The 14,653-nt window shown below is 42.4% G+C and overlaps 2 protein-coding genes across 8 annotated transcripts in view; one reads left to right on the forward strand and one right to left on the reverse strand.

Moving 5' to 3' along the window:
• Positions 1–1,106: 1,106 nt before the first annotated feature.
• Positions 1,107–14,653, forward strand: part of CDC20B (cell division cycle 20B) — a 40,326-nt gene continuing 26,779 nt past the window's right edge. For 2 of the 5 annotated variants that reach the window (XM_065860922.2, XM_071801854.1), the window contains exons 1-3: positions 1,108–1,336; positions 1,609–1,680; positions 14,030–14,246. In XM_065860922.2, the coding sequence (XP_065716994.1) occupies positions 1,268–1,336; positions 1,609–1,680; positions 14,030–14,246 (358 nt within the window). In that variant the 5' untranslated portion in view covers positions 1,108–1,267. Of the gene's footprint in view, positions 1,421–1,608; positions 1,681–14,029; positions 14,247–14,653 lie in introns of all 5 variants that reach the window. The other 3 variants (XM_071801852.1, XM_071801851.1, XM_071801853.1) reach the window with 3 other exon arrangements.
• GPX8 (glutathione peroxidase 8 (putative)) lies at positions 3,241–11,804 on the reverse strand. 3 transcript variants are annotated; one of them, XR_011736372.1, is made up of 4 exons: positions 11,453–11,710; positions 10,583–10,844; positions 7,816–8,070; positions 3,241–6,882 (listed from the first exon to the last, which is right to left on the reverse strand). XR_011736372.1 is itself a non-coding variant. In XM_065860865.2 (3 exons), exons 1-3 carry the CDS (start codon positions 11,657–11,659, stop codon positions 7,907–7,909), a joined length of 633 nt encoding a protein of 210 aa, XP_065716937.1. In that variant the 5' UTR covers positions 11,660–11,710; the 3' UTR covers positions 7,307–7,906. The 3 variants fall into 3 exon arrangements, 2 of the variants coding, with proteins under 2 accessions (XP_065716937.1, XP_065716938.1); XM_065860865.2 differs by lacking the exon at positions 3,241–6,882 and having other exon boundaries at positions 7,307–8,070; XM_065860866.2 differs by lacking the exons at positions 3,241–6,882; positions 10,583–10,844 and having other exon boundaries at positions 7,307–8,070; positions 11,453–11,804.

Genomic DNA, 14,653 nt, shown 5'->3' on the forward strand with positions numbered 1-14,653 from the left:
GATTCTCAGAGCCAAAAGCCAGAAAGAGGGAAACTGGTTTCTTCTACATGCTGTGTGGCTCTCAGCCCTGTTTCTTGAAAGCCTAGGTGGCATCACTTCAAATTTTGAAAGGATACAAGGGCTGAAAAAGGACTGCCCTGTATTAGAAAAAAGAAAAAAAAAAGAAAAAAATTAAAGATCTCTCTCTTTCCTATCTCTGAGGATTTAAGTAAACCCTACCCTGCAACAAAAACATCGGACTTCTTTCCTACCAAATCTGTGCTCAAGTTTTCTCAAGTGAAGTGAGTGCCTAAGGGCACATACAATACTCCTGTCACCTGCACTCCATAAAACACGTCCATAAGCAAATCATCTGCTGGGGATAAACTGATTCTTCACACTCCCTCCTACCATTATGTTGAAGCAAATGATTGCAGGGTATGAGTCTGGTTGTGTTTGGCGGTGGTTAGGTTTTGCACAGTTCTGATTTTGGGGACCGTGGCTGGAGGACAGGCCACTGCACAGACATGCGGTGCCATGTGAGGCCTCAGCTCTCAGTATGGGCCAGCCAGGCCTGAACGCCTCAGCCAGGCTCAGCTCCCCAGGCCTGGCTGTGAGGCTGCTGCTGGGTGGTCGTGCCCGATCCCTGACTGCAGGCCAAAACCTCAGTGAGGAACAAACCCACATGAGGGGTTTTGCACGGGGAGTGTGCCCAAGCTGCCGTCGCCCCATTCTCCAGCCACGGGCTGAGGCGGCAGCACCTCGAGGGCATGGCACGACCATGGAGGCAGCCCCAGAGGGCACGGAGCTGACCCACCGGCCCGGCGGGGGCAGAGCGCGGCGCCCGGGCTGATGGCCTCGCCGCCGGCCCTTCCGCGGGGACAAGCCAGGGCCGCCGGGCACCGGCCGCGGCCCTACCCGCTCCCCGCCACCCCGCCTCCTCGCAAGCGGCTGAGGGACCCGCCGCGCCGCGCTCGTTTGCCGCCGCCCGCCGCCACTCCTTGGCGCCGCCGGGCAGCCCGGGCGCGCTGCGTCCCGCCGGCGGGCCGGGCTGGGCTGGACTGGGCCGGGCCAGGCCAAGCCGCCTCGCCGGCCGCACCTGCGGGCTGCTTAAAGGGCGTCGGCAGCCACCGGGGAGCGGTGTGGCGTGTGCGGCGGAGGGGCCGGCGACGCATCTCCGGCAGCAGCAACCGGCGCCCTGAGCGCTGGCTGGGCTTTAAGTTGCCTTTCCTATAGATTGCAATGCGTGTGGGCTGCCTTGTTCACACCTGCCGGGCCGTTTAGCCCTATGGGCTGGCGGTCTTTCCCCGCAGAGACCCACCCCGAAGTCAGGTCACCTCGGCTGGAGCAGCGGCAGGTTCAGTCAGCCGCTGTGGAGATGGAGGGGGAGCCAGGCAAACCCGCTCGGAGATAGAGCAGGAGGGATGAGGATTTGCTGTGGGTAACGGTGCCCTGTGGGGACCTGGGGGATCACGAACGAGGAGCCGGCTTGGCAGGCCCTGCCCGGTCCCGAGAGCTGTGGCTCCCAGGGCAAGCTTGCAGCAGCCAGGCTGGGCAGAGGGTGATTTAAAGCGAAGAAACTGTGAGGCACGCGTTTGTTGAGTGTTGTGCCTCTGTGTTTGTTTCAAGGAAGAAGTGATGAGAACACCTGGAAAGGACACGGAGTGGAGCGAAGAGCAGAGCCTGCAGGGAGCGGCTGAGGTAAGGGCAGGCGCAGGCTGAGCTCCTCTCTTTACGTTTCTGGGGGAGGGAGAGGAAGAGACTGTCAAAAATCACTTATTTGGGGGATTTTTTTTTTTTTCCCCTATTAATCCTTACCACACTTCCTTAACTGCAGCATGTGAGAAGTCAGAAAAACAGAGATTATGGTGAAATGGCATCTGTTGAGGGGAGGAATCAAAAGCACCTGTGAGCTTCTCTCCTTCAGCACTAGAGGGACTACTTGCTGTTTAAAACCAAAAGGTACTTGATCTGACTGAAGGGGTTGTATGGATTTACAGAGCTGCCTTTTTACGGTCAATGCAAGCTGACTTGTCCACATTTAGAAGCTGGTAAAGACAAAAGGAGCAACAAAGAACTCGTGTATAGTAGGAACATAGGTGGAAGACCTATTAATCACAAACAATATGCTTGCCAGTAAGAGGCAAAATACAAGGCAGCTGATGTAAATCACAAAAACTGGTGAGACTGCAATATGCAAACTGCTGGAGTGGGAGGTGAAAGCATAAAAGGAATTGACCACACTGAAAATACCGAAGCGGGAGATGAGCAATGGGCCCTTACATATAGTAACAGTACAGAAATGTAGCCACCAGCATGCTGAGAATGTCACTCCAACATAAATATTTTATGTAAGTGACCCCATGGGAAAAGCCGTGTTGTTGAAGTGAGCACTGACTGGGATCCACGAGAAGAGACTTTAGGAGGGTGGTGATGAGGGGCAACAAATGGCCAAAACTCAAGAGAATGTAACGGCCTGGCAGTGCATGTTAGCTGGCTGTTGTGTCTGATGTGTCAACAGCTGCTAGCTGTGCTCCATATTGTTTCATTCAAAAGCATCGTGGAAAACTCAGGTGGCCTCCTCTTGCTGTAGAACAAGCAGAAGTCAATTAGCGAATGCTTTTCTGTGGCTGATAACAGCAGCACTCAGGCAAGTATAAATGGTTTTGTGTTTTGTATGGAGCTGAGATTTATTTAGAGTGATTTAAAACCATTTTTTTAAAAAGCAAAGGGAAGGCTTTGAATTTGGTATTAATAGACTTTTATACACAATGTCTAAGGTGGTGGCTACTTTCCAGCATGACTTTAAAGGGCTTTCTATCAAAATGGATGTTGTAGGTAAAGTTTTACCTCCATCCAGCCTAAATCCATAAACTTGAATCTTGGGATCTTTATGTGTCCTCCATTACGTGACTTAAGTTGAGGTGCACTGTGTCTCATCACCTCAAGTTAAGTTGCACTATGGAGTAACCAATGTTAATTCTAATTTCAAAATAACTTAAAATTGACTATACTGAGTTAGACTCTGGGCTCATCTGGGCTAGGGTCAAGGTTCCACCAGGGACCATAAATGGATGCCCAAGGGAGAAAAGACTGAAGTAAATGTGTATGATGCTAATTAAGTTGTGGAGACAACATACTATACTCGTGCTCATACAACTAAGGCAAGAAATTGTTTGCAAAACCATCCAGTTCCTTTTGCACAGTCTGGGATCTAATTCTAGTCATTCTCCACATAGGTTTTATACTATAATTCAGGTCTTACTGAATGAGAAACTTATCTGTGCTGTTTATTTCATGACAGTATTTAGTACTTGAACATATACATACATATAACTTTAACCTCAAAAAAGGTGAGCAATGCTGAATTTAGGTAGAAAATAAGATATGTTTCCAGGTATGTTATTTCTTGAGACATCTTGCTCTGCCTGAAGTCTGTGTCTGGTAGGCAGTGTACTGCTAGCTGGCTACTGTATCTGGATGGAGCAGTCACTTCTCCACTGCCACCTGCTGCAGGGCTGGCTCACTGCTGTTTAGAGGTGGTTCCTGTGCAAAGTGCAAGGGTTCTAATTTCCAGGAGTGCAGGTGGTGCATCTGTGTGTGATGGGATGGCAGTGTATGTTAGCTGGTTGAAATTCTGACATCAGCTAACATGCAGTTGCTATCCTTTTCCACATACCTTGATCATCGAAGTGGACAGCTACTACTTCTGTATAAGGAATCTTTTGGGTCCACCTGATTATTGCTTATATTTGACAGGCTCATTTTTGGTATTGTAGCAGTAGCTTGTATTTCCATTATCTACCGTTATCCAAAGACTTGTGAGAAATTTTAGTTGATTCAGACTCTGGTTTTCACCTGCTTTTTCAATACAAAGGAAGCAGAAATTTATAAATACTTGAAACAGGTAAATAATTCAAACAATTTTAAGCTCTAGAAGTTTTCTTAAAGCAAAAGAAGTGATGTTAAAAACTTCAGATGAGTTTTAAATTTTGTGTTTTAAATTTTTTATAAGCATTTAGCAAAATGCAAGTGTGTGTGTTTTGTTTTGTTTTGTTTTGTTTTTTTTTACTGAGTAATTAGAAGCTGGAAAGACTAAAGGGCACTTTCACTAACTGCCTGAATGCTATATCTGAAAAATAATTTTTCTTCCATTCTATAAAAAGAGAAGTCAACTTTAGAGTTTTTCTTCTCCCCTTGCTTCTCCGAATAACTTAACTTGTGAACAGCAATACGTTGAAACAAGTGCACATAGCCTCACCAATTACAAACACGGTTTGAAGAGGACATAATATACTTCAGAAGAATAAAGGCTAGAAGCACACTGATCCTTTTGATTCATGTTACACTGCAAGCTTCTATCAGACATTGCCACAGGCAACAGAGTGTTACCTCTGTCCTCATCCTGGCACCTCAGGCAATTACAGCACGTGAAACTCCCTGTTATTACATGCTTTATCTGGGTGCTGCTATATGTGCATTGCAAAGTGAAGGTCTCCTAGGAAGAGAAAAGGCATCAGCATTTGTGAAGGCATGCAGAATTAGGGTGATCCTTGTGCTGTGTGTGGTGATGAGGCAGTGTATTGTTAGTTAGCTGTTCTTCATACACCAGCAACTGACTACACTGCCACATCAACACATCACTGTTGAGACAAGAGTATAGACACTGTTATTATAAATACCTCCTTAGCTGCTATGGGCCAAGCGTGTGCCCAGCTCCTGCCCAGCTCCCCTGACTGAAAGGAGCTGTGCTAGGTTATGCAAACGGAGTGAATGTAGGGTATAAAAGTAAGTGTAACTGTATTTGATACACTTAGATAGCTAATCCAACTGGTTTCTAAAGAATTTATTAAATTATTTAAGTACTAAGTAGGAGTTTCAGGTTTGGGCCCTATGTGAATGTGTTTCTTTTACATCGCAAGTGTTTGCTGGGGCACTGAAGTGTGAGCTCAACAAATAAGTGCTTTCTGATAATACTTAAATTAACTGGGACATGTCCAACCGGTGACTGAAATGGATTTAGAATATTTGCATTCCCAGGCAATTTTTTTGGAAGAGGAGCTGGCAAATCATATGTGTTCGAGACAATTATGATAAATCAGACCTGATGACTGAGGGGAGCATGAGATAGGAGTGAAGGAAATGTTAGGAAGAAAGATGTAACAGGTTATGCTCAAATGGTGTTGAAGACAGACTGAACTGTTAACCTTCTTCAGAGAGCAGTTTTATCTTAAACTGGTAGGATTATTTAAGAATCCAGTAAAGAGGTTTAAATCTGTTTATAGCATTTGTAGTTTAGGACTTTTTTATATGCTCCATGAACTGTAAGTGGATAATTATACAAATATGTATTCATATTACTTTGTTGGCTTTTGATTGTAGGTAAATGTATGCTTGTATAACTGTTTTAACTTTCATTTTATTTATTCACCTTTCCAAATCTGTGTAGATTTGATAGTTAATGAAGCTTTGTTTTTACCCTGTGTTACTGGTAACTTGGTTTTACGAAATAAATAATTAGTTTGTCAGTGATCTGCCCTGAGTATTACACTGGAAGAGCTATTATGTCTCATGGTGAATAAGTAATACAAGCATACTGAGTTTTTGGAGGGATGCTAATTGACAGTAAACTTTGAAAACATAATCTCTGTTTTGATTCAGGACTAGATGGTACCGATATTCACATTTCCACATAAGATGGCCATAGCAGATTGTGACCAAACAGTGAAAGAAATTCGGTGACTGTTTTCTCAAGCAAAACCTTTTTCTAGGAATCTGAAGTAAAAGTAATTCAGGAAGGAGTGAGTTAAATAATTGTGTCCACTCATTTGCTAATATTCCATGCTATTTCTAAAGAACAGGAAATTTAACTTTAATGCTGGCAATGAGTTATTTAAGATTAGTATATCCTTTGAAAAGCAGAAGATGAGCTTTAATGAGTGAATCACAAGCAAGGTGTGCACACTCTCTTCCCTACTGATCCCTTCCAAACTAGAAAATGATACTACACTGTTGACCTTTCATAGGGTGCTTAAAGAACTTAAGTGGAATTTCTGATGTGCTGAATAACTGTCAGGCACTATCAGGACTAAACCAGATTTTTTTCAGGAGTGCCATGAACAGCACCAAACATTTCTTTATATCCACCTCTTTTTTTATTCAGTGATATGAAACACAGGTAGCTATAGCAGTGCACATGAGTGGAAATGCATGTTTTAGTCATACATTTTCAAGTAAAAGTATCATCAACCATTTATGGGAAAAACATTGCATCCTGCCCCTTAGTTCCATGGGATCTAGACTGCTCCCAGTGAGGGGAGAAGATCCATATCTGAATTATCTTTTTTGCTGTTTTGATGGATTTGGCTAATGGCAAACAGCTCAGAGATTGGTCTAGAATCTCAGCAGTAGGCACATTTGAACTAACGAGATCCTTATGTAGACCTTAACTGACCTCTGAAAGTGGCTGTATTTGTAATGCATAAGGTTTGACTTCCCTTCCAAAATGATGGTTGTCATTATTGAGGGTGATTTTGTGTGATCCTCCACATCGAGCTTTTCTTTTTAAATATTATTATGTCCTTATCCTTTTGTTTTTTTTTTTTTTAAATTCTCAATTAATTCAGTAAATGAATAGAAAAAATACTTTTAAAAATTGCATTTGAATTTCTCACCTTTTAAATACAGTTAAGTGGCCATCATTCTTGGAAAACATTTTGATGCCCTTCTCTTACTTTCAGTCACTTTTAGTCTTACAGGAGAACAGCACTAATGCTGCCAGTCCTTTCTGATATAGAAAACTCTTCTGAGACACTGCTTTCCGTTGTTTCTGTTATCTCAGCTCTCCTTTAAGACTTAAACAGCTGGAATGAGGTTCCTTATTCCAATTTACTGTCTTCCTTTCTAAAACAGACAAATCAAAACACTTGGCAGTTGGAAACAGAACAGCAGGAGCTGAAGTAGAAGTGAGTTTGGAGTTAATGCTGGACTGGTGAGATTGCAAGATAAGAGGTCACCCTCTTGTTCTACCTCTGCTTGAAGACTGCTGTTTTATTCTAGAGATGTGAAGCAGATGGCTGGGGAGCATTGTCTTAAAAAGATGTGTGTGACAGTACCAGGCTGTTGACTTTTACTGCCCCCTGAATCCTGCTGTAAGTAACCATGTATATTCACACAGGCCCTTCCTTTGCCTGGGTCAGAAGGCTGGTAATCCACTAGAGCTCACAGCTGAGGCACTGTGCTGCAGTGCAAATGTATGTACAAGGGCAAAGGTGTTGCAGTAAAGGTGAAATGTAAAATGAATCAAAATACAAAGCAGGCAAGGAAATATTTTTGTGCTGCTTCTTTTAATAATAAACATCTTTATTTTCTATGTACAGTTTTTTACAACTAAGGTGACAGCTTTGCATTTCAGTAATCTTCCTTGAGAAGACATTGCAAAGCTGGTATGTTCAGTTACATTTGTCTCTTAAAAACCTGGCATGATGCCTCTGGGCGCCATGTCTTTCAGTAAGGGCAGTTATGTGTTACTGGATTATCAAAACCTCTTTGTTATTGGTAGATGGGAAGCAAAACTCTTTGGTGCAAATACTGAGTAATTTATCATCCAATCCCCTTCTTAGCTCTTCTCCTGGTGACAATTGTAATTAGCTATTGTCAGCATTTAAAGAAACATTCAGAAACTTTATGCAAATTGAAGGTCCATTCATGCAAAGTACTGAGTGCCTTGCCATGTTCAGTAACCTCAGCAGTTCTCAAGGCTGTTGCAGGAGCCAATCCAACATTAACTGACATACTGTGGTTGAAAAGACTAACACTAAAGAGAAGTAAATTCACCTGATGGTTTAGCTTCTAGCAGCATTTCCCAGGAATGTAGTGAAGTTGTGCACCCATGCTGTTAAATGAATTCACAGTGGGAATCGCTTTTTTAGAGGTCTTCTCTTTTTTTCATGATAATCTGTCTGATTAATGATGCTACTTCTGGCTTGATACTTTCTATGGGCTCTTCTGGTCTCCAGAATTTCACAACTTTACCCTCAGGGTTGACAAGGTACTTCCAGAAATTCCATCGAGGCTCTTTCTTTGATGAATCTGTAAGAATTCCATCAGATCATTTTAGTGACTTAGACTTGTAATTGTTTCATTACCCTGCAGTGATTCTTCAGCTATTTGTGTTGAAGTAATCCCACCTTGTTCTTTCCTAGTAGTCTGGGAATGGATTTACTGGTCGGTGTTAATGATCTGAAAAGTGGGAAGTGAATAATGCTCTTCCTTTCTTGTGAAACTTTTTAAGCATTCCTAATTTTACTACACTCTGCTTCCTAGGCAGGAGGATATGAAGGCTACATAATCATTTGGGGAATCCCCAGTTTTATCTTGGTTTAGAGGAAGTGAAATGGGAGCAGGAGGACATACTGATGATGGCTTAATTCAGCTCCTTTCATCCCATGAGGCAAAACCTTACTGGTACCTGTGCTATCATGAATACCTGGCAAGACAATTTCTGCGATCAAGGAGCTATCAGGAAACTGTGGCTCCTAGAGGAGGCAGAAACAGTTCCCTGACTCTGGTTTTGTCCTTCAAGAGCCTCACAAGCTTTGAGGGAAAACTCTTTTCAAGGGAAGAACTAGAAGAAAACTCTAGGAGATTTTTAACTGGGGAACAGATGTCCAGTGGGGAACAGTGCTGAACCCTACAATGATTCTTAGAAGCAGTGCACTGGACTATATTTGGAATGTCAGGACTGTAAGGGGACACCATGGCAAGCAAACAGGTGCAGTAAAACTCATGTCATGGAGGCTCTGGCCCAGCTAGTAATTATATCTTCGAGTTTTTGTTTTATGTAGTATCAGTCTCAAAGTAACCTAACACCATCTCTGAATATTCTTCCAGTATTCATTAATGCCTATGAATAATTTATACAAAAACATAGGAAGCTGGACATTGTTTTAGGAAAGGTGAGGCCATGACCCTTGCACTGGCCCAACAAGGTGCTTTGCTGCTATGAAAGCAAGAAGAAGCAGTTGTGTAAAGGCCATGGCACCATGTTTATGCTGCCAGTGGATTATTTTTTGCACTAGACTATCTGACAGTGCTGGACAAATGGTAGCTAGCAGTTGTGGTCACAAGGGAATGCAGCATAAAGGTGTTCAACTATTGTCAAGACAGCTACAAAAAGAAAACAGGTGCTTCTGTAATTGAGGAATGCACAGTGATTTCAGGTGAAACAGCAGGAAAGAAAGTCCTTACTTTAAAGTATTTAAGTACCAGAGGATATTTTCCTTCTTGTGGGTGAAAAGCATGTCAAACAAGAACTGACTGAGTATGGCAGTTCTGTTTCTATATAGGTATTAACATCAGGTACTGACTGCAGTGATTGCTCTACAATTAACTGAGAAGCACCTCCAGAGTGCATTCGGTAATTCCACTGGATATCGGGCAACTCAGACCAAGGAGGCTTTACCTTTAGTGACGTGCCTAAGGAGAGGCAGGAAGAAACACAATTATGGTGACAACTGTGACCACTTAAATGATAATACGTTTCAAGTACACAAGAGGTATCACAGAGAATATGTCAAGAAGCAGTAGGCCTAAGTGGTGTAAGAAAGGTTTAATTTAGACGTTGAAATAGCTTTCTGACAAAAGGAGCTGTAAAGAACTAGAGGAGACAGGGAAGTTTTAGAATTTCTCTTATTGTGGCTCTAACAGTCTGGAGAAGCATATGTAGCACTTCTTTGGGTAGCTGTGATCCTGTCTTGGGGCATGAAGATGGAATGCAGATTTGGGCATTCTCCTACCTAATTTTCTAGTTAAAATAATGTGACAAAGAACGTTTAAGTTCCCATTATCTTTTCTTTCATATAGAAGTGTTTAGTATGATGTATGTCAAGTCAAAGACCTGGCAAAGCCCTGGAGAATTCAGAGAGGCTTTTTAAGTTGGCTTTGGGTCTGTGGGCTCTTTGGTCAACTGAAGTGGGTTTCATTTTGCTTGTGAGAGTATGAGGCTCTAAGTCAGTAAATGCTTACTGTAACAGGAGTATTTGAAGGCTGGGCCCTGAAGTTCACAAGACAAATTAATGCAAATCACTGCTTATATGGAACTACAGTATATATAATTCTGATTTACAATACAGTTTACATATTGGTGGACACATGATAGCTCAAAAGGAATCTTCTCGTCAGCACGTTTATGTAAAATCTTTCAGTAATATTAAGATACCTATAGTTACATTTCTTCCATAAGAATAGCTGCTTTCCAACATACAAAATTTGAAATGGGGTTTTGCGGGTGTGAATCTTTGCACTCAAGTTTATATGCCCACAAAACAGATATTGCCAGCTGGGCTGGTCACAGTAGGCTGTTTTTATAATCATTGGAAAGAAATGGGTGCTTTCCGGATACAGCTCTTCCGACCATATTTTGGTGTCCACATTGAAATGAGGTGAATTGTATGCTAAGAGTGCCTCTTTCTCTCTATAGATTATGAAGACTATGATATTGTCTCAGGTGAGGCCTGACAAACTAACTCAGCTGGAACCTAGGGAAAATGCCATGGTTATAGGCAGCTCAATATATAAAAGGAAATAGTTAAAAAATAGTTACCTATTAGAAATCTAAAGGCAGGCTCTGCTTCTGATCCTAGGATCTTGATTTTGTGGAAAATAGGGAAGGTTACTCCATAGTTTCCTTTGGCAAAAGATTCTATTTCCTGGCTTGAGTGGGGCTCTGATTCTCCGAACTGGTTGCAGGGAAAAGCCAGCACAGTGAAGTGGGAGGGACCAAACTCTCTGTGTAGCTCTTGCAGCGCAATGTAGTTTTTGTCTGTGTGTTGGCAGTAACTGGCCACGTTTACAACCAAAGTCGCCTTCAGAGAAACATAAGTAAGAATAGTAAGAAAAAAACCCTACAGATGGCATAGAGATTACAATTCTGTCTTAAAATGGCGTATCCGACTACCACACTCATTCTTGCCTGAAGGCTGAATTTAATCTTTCTGATCATAATTTCATTAAGTGGATAAGAATGATAGCAGCTGAAGATATTTACTTTCAGACATCTTGTTTTGAAAATCCAGTAAATGGATAAACTTAAACTTACAGCTTTGTTTAAATATAAGCATGTAAAAAGATATTTAGGACAGGCACTAAAATCTTATTTATTACATCAACTTCTGGAATTCAGCATAACATGCTACCATTCTTAAGAATAAAATGCACATATGCCATTGTTAGGCTACATTGATTTATAGCAAAGAATACAAAAGAACATTTTTCTTGATTTATTAGCTCCAATAGTGAATTCCTGGAGCAGGCCTAGATAAAATAAATTCTTCTCCAGCTTGCTTTTTGAAGAACAAGAATTTAGCACAAATCTGCTGAAAATTTCTATAATCAAACTTTTCATTAACCTACAAATGGAAGCCTGTCTTTCAGTAAAGATTCAAGACAAAGAGATAATAAAGTTGTAACTTACTTTCCCTCTGTACTTCTCCAAGGAAATGATCCTTCCTCGTGAATCCTTGACTTCGAAAGAATAAAAATCTTTGATTTTAGGTTTAAAAAATCTGAGTTGTAGCAGGCAGAGAATGGCAGTACACAAAACCATCGACAGAAAGACAACAAAGACCCGGGCTTTGGGCACTGAATATTTCACAGGATAAGTAGTTGTGAGAGTCTCCATTTTCAAAACCTTTGGAAGGAAGCCTGGGCAGGCCTGGAATGTGAAGGAGGAGCTGAAATATGAAACTCCCAGCTTGGACTGGAAAGAAAAAGCTGCTCGTTTTGTCCCAGTTGTGGGACTGGCTGTTTCATTTCATAGTGCCTTTGCTGGGCTTCAGAGCTCTTGGGTAAAGTACAGAAATCTCTCAGTCTGTGAAAAAGGAAGGGATGAATGACACGTGTTCCCATTACCTAAGGATGGTGATTGCTCTGTTTAACTGAGCTGTGTGGGGTACCCTGTATTAGCATGCTACCTTGAGAGGGGCTGCTTGTGTGTGTCTGTAGGGCAGCTCTCGCACATCCCTGGGGCCCCTTGCCTGTCCCTGGCAGGGCTGTTTAGCAGCAGGTACCTGTGCTGTCAGACTGACCTGGGGAAGCAGTTTTGGGCCAGCTGTTCAGGTGGAAGGAGAGCAATATGGCAGGAGCCACCCTGTTTACAGCCCCTGTCCTGCATCTCGTCAGCTGCTGTGTGATCACAGGCAGTTTGCTTTGTTAAACTCTTTTACAGCATATGAGGCAGAGAAAAACTGCTTGTTTATAGGATGGTATAAGGGAAAAAAAGGAAGTGTTTGCTTTGTAATGGAAAGGATGGCTGATGATGGAAAATAGGTTGGTATTTCTCTTGCTGCTGGCTAACAGGCAACTAGCTGTGCTGAGAGAAGATGGAATATCTGCAGGAGAGAAGAATGAGTTAGCTGGTCTAAGCCAGTCAGCTCCAGTGGTGGTTTGCTGAAGCAACTGTAAAAGACACTCGGTACTTTAGAGCCACACACACCTGGTGTTGTAATGTTATTGTTTTATATTTTAAATATGTTTGACTGTTGGTCTTAGTTTATGAAGACACATCAACATGTACTGGTTACTACTCAGTTATGGAAAAACCAACATTTTTTTTTTTTTTTCCTGTCTTCCCCTGCTTAGTTATTCCCTCTTTCTGTATGTCCATTTGCGATTCCCTCTCTTCAACTCAGCTGTCAGGATTTTGTTTTGTTTTCCTCACCATTTCTGTTTTTTGGCTTTTCTGAGCTACAGTCTTTTGGCCTGTGTTGCTTTGTATGTCTCTGCTGACTTTTTCTCCCAGTTCAAACCATCATTGAAGAGTGATTTCTATCTGAGTTATTTTTTTTATCACTCCGATTTTTAGCTGCACTCAGAGGCTATGTTTTAAAGGATGGAAATAGAATGGGACTTTCTGAAGGTGAAACCTGGAATCTGGGGGCCTATTGCTTTTCATTGACTTTGATATCACTTCAAAGATCCTTGATTGTGCAATATCAGAGTGGTATGTTCAGACATTTATGTTATGTTCTCTAATAGCTAAGGTCCATGTTCATTTTGTTTCACAAGACTTACGCAGTTCTACGTAACAAGGAGATGCTTGGGAAATAATGTTAAATGTGTTTGATTTCAGAAAATCCATGCAAAATATTGGTGTCTAAGTTACATCTCAACAGCTTGGAACTTTTGTCTAATATTATTTCAGAGATAAACAAAAATTACAAGATATAATCTATTATATTTATTAACCAGAGTACCTAATAATGATCTGGAAACCTGTTATGCTAAATGTGCTTCCTTACTGTTGTTACTTTCACTGTTTTCCTTAAAACATTGCTTTAAAACTGTCTGGAAAACAAAATCTTGTGTTCAATATTATCTAGGCTCTTACATTTCAAATTTTGATACGTTGTTATGTTTTATTTTTTTCTGACACAAATTGCTCTGTGAATGAATTTGAAGGTAGGAAATATACAACTGTCATTTAATCTTTATTTACCATATCTTAATATGTTAAAAAGTGTAAGATAACATATGAAATAATAAGATGAACAAGCCACAGCAGTGGTGAGAAGATTCAGGAATCAGAAGTGAGCTAAGTTCTTTGGGTGAAGATCAGCAAACCAGCCTGACTCCAGACAGCAGATACGTGGGTTTGCCCAAATGCCCATCTCTCAGGAAACACCAGACCCAGGGTACTGCATGAAGTGTCTGAAGATGCTTTGGGTCTTTCAAAGGCTGGTGCTGTAGCCTACTGCATGAATGATACAAATTTAGTTTTCTTCTCGGCCACAGGCCTTTTGTGAGACAGTTGATTCAGGGGACATTTGTTTCTTTCTGTGTGGGTTTTTTTTTTTTTTTGTCTCACGCTTTCTCCACCCAGATGACTGACTGCTGGAGCCATCTCAGCCCAACACGCATTTCCATGGCCTGCTGCTCTGAGCTGGGCTGAGCCTGTGTGGCGTGGCAGGGGAAAACTCGAAACAGCGTGAAGGAACAGATTGATATTAAGTCATGACTAACTGAGGTATTTTGTCTGCTTTCACTTGTGCAGGTCGCAGACTCAGAAAGGACCACGTACTCCAGGTTTAAGAATTCCATTAAGAGGAAGCTGGCGGCCAGGGCTGCGGTGGCGAGCAGCCCTGTTGTCACAAGATGGCAGCAGCCGCACAGGAGAGGAGGTGCGAGGGAGCAGCGCAGAGCCTGCTGCCTGACCCATCTCTGTCCCGCCGGAGGGCCCCTACGTATCAGCACACCTGGGAAGGCTCCAGGTCAGACTGGATGCGAGGGAATGGCCTCATTCAGGGATCAGGGACTTAGGGGATAACCTGGAACAGGGAGTTAATGTAAGGTGTAGTTTGTGTCTCCCTGTGCCTTGGTTGTGAGGGACTCTGGGCATAGCAGCAGTCTGTGCAGGCTTTCACAGGCAGAGCAAGCTCAGGGCCAGTGTCCTCTGAGCAGGAGCACATGGCTGTCATGGGAGGAAAGCTGGGCCAAAGGTCTCTATCACCAGTGTGCAAACAGCCTAGGACAGCAGGTCCTACAGACAGCTGACATCAAGGTGGGGGTGAAAGGAAAAAAGAGGAAAAGTCTCATCCCCAGCTAAGCCGTGTCTGGTGCAGACCAATCTTTTTTCCTCTATGGTGAGGCTGTATTGGTCTGGATTTAAGTTGCACTG

This window comes from Patagioenas fasciata, chromosome Z (genome assembly GCF_037038585.1).
Source record: "Patagioenas fasciata isolate bPatFas1 chromosome Z, bPatFas1.hap1, whole genome shotgun sequence".
In the NCBI taxonomy this organism is placed as follows: domain Eukaryota; kingdom Metazoa; phylum Chordata; class Aves; order Columbiformes; family Columbidae; genus Patagioenas; species Patagioenas fasciata.

Bases quoted from the DNA above. Each gene is read 5' to 3' on its own strand.
- GPX8 (XM_065860865.2), bottom strand. From the start codon at position 11,659: ATGGAGACTCTCACAACTACTTATCCTGTGAAATATTCAGTGCCCAAA. The intron at 10,845-11,452 runs GTAAGTTACAAC...GTTTCTCTGAAG, and splicing joins TGGAGAAGTACAGAGGGAAA to GCGACTTTGGTTGTAAACGT. The intron at 8,071-10,582 runs GTAACTATTTTT...GAATTCTTACAG, and splicing joins TGCCTTTAGATTTCTAATAG to ATTCATCAAAGAAAGAGCCT.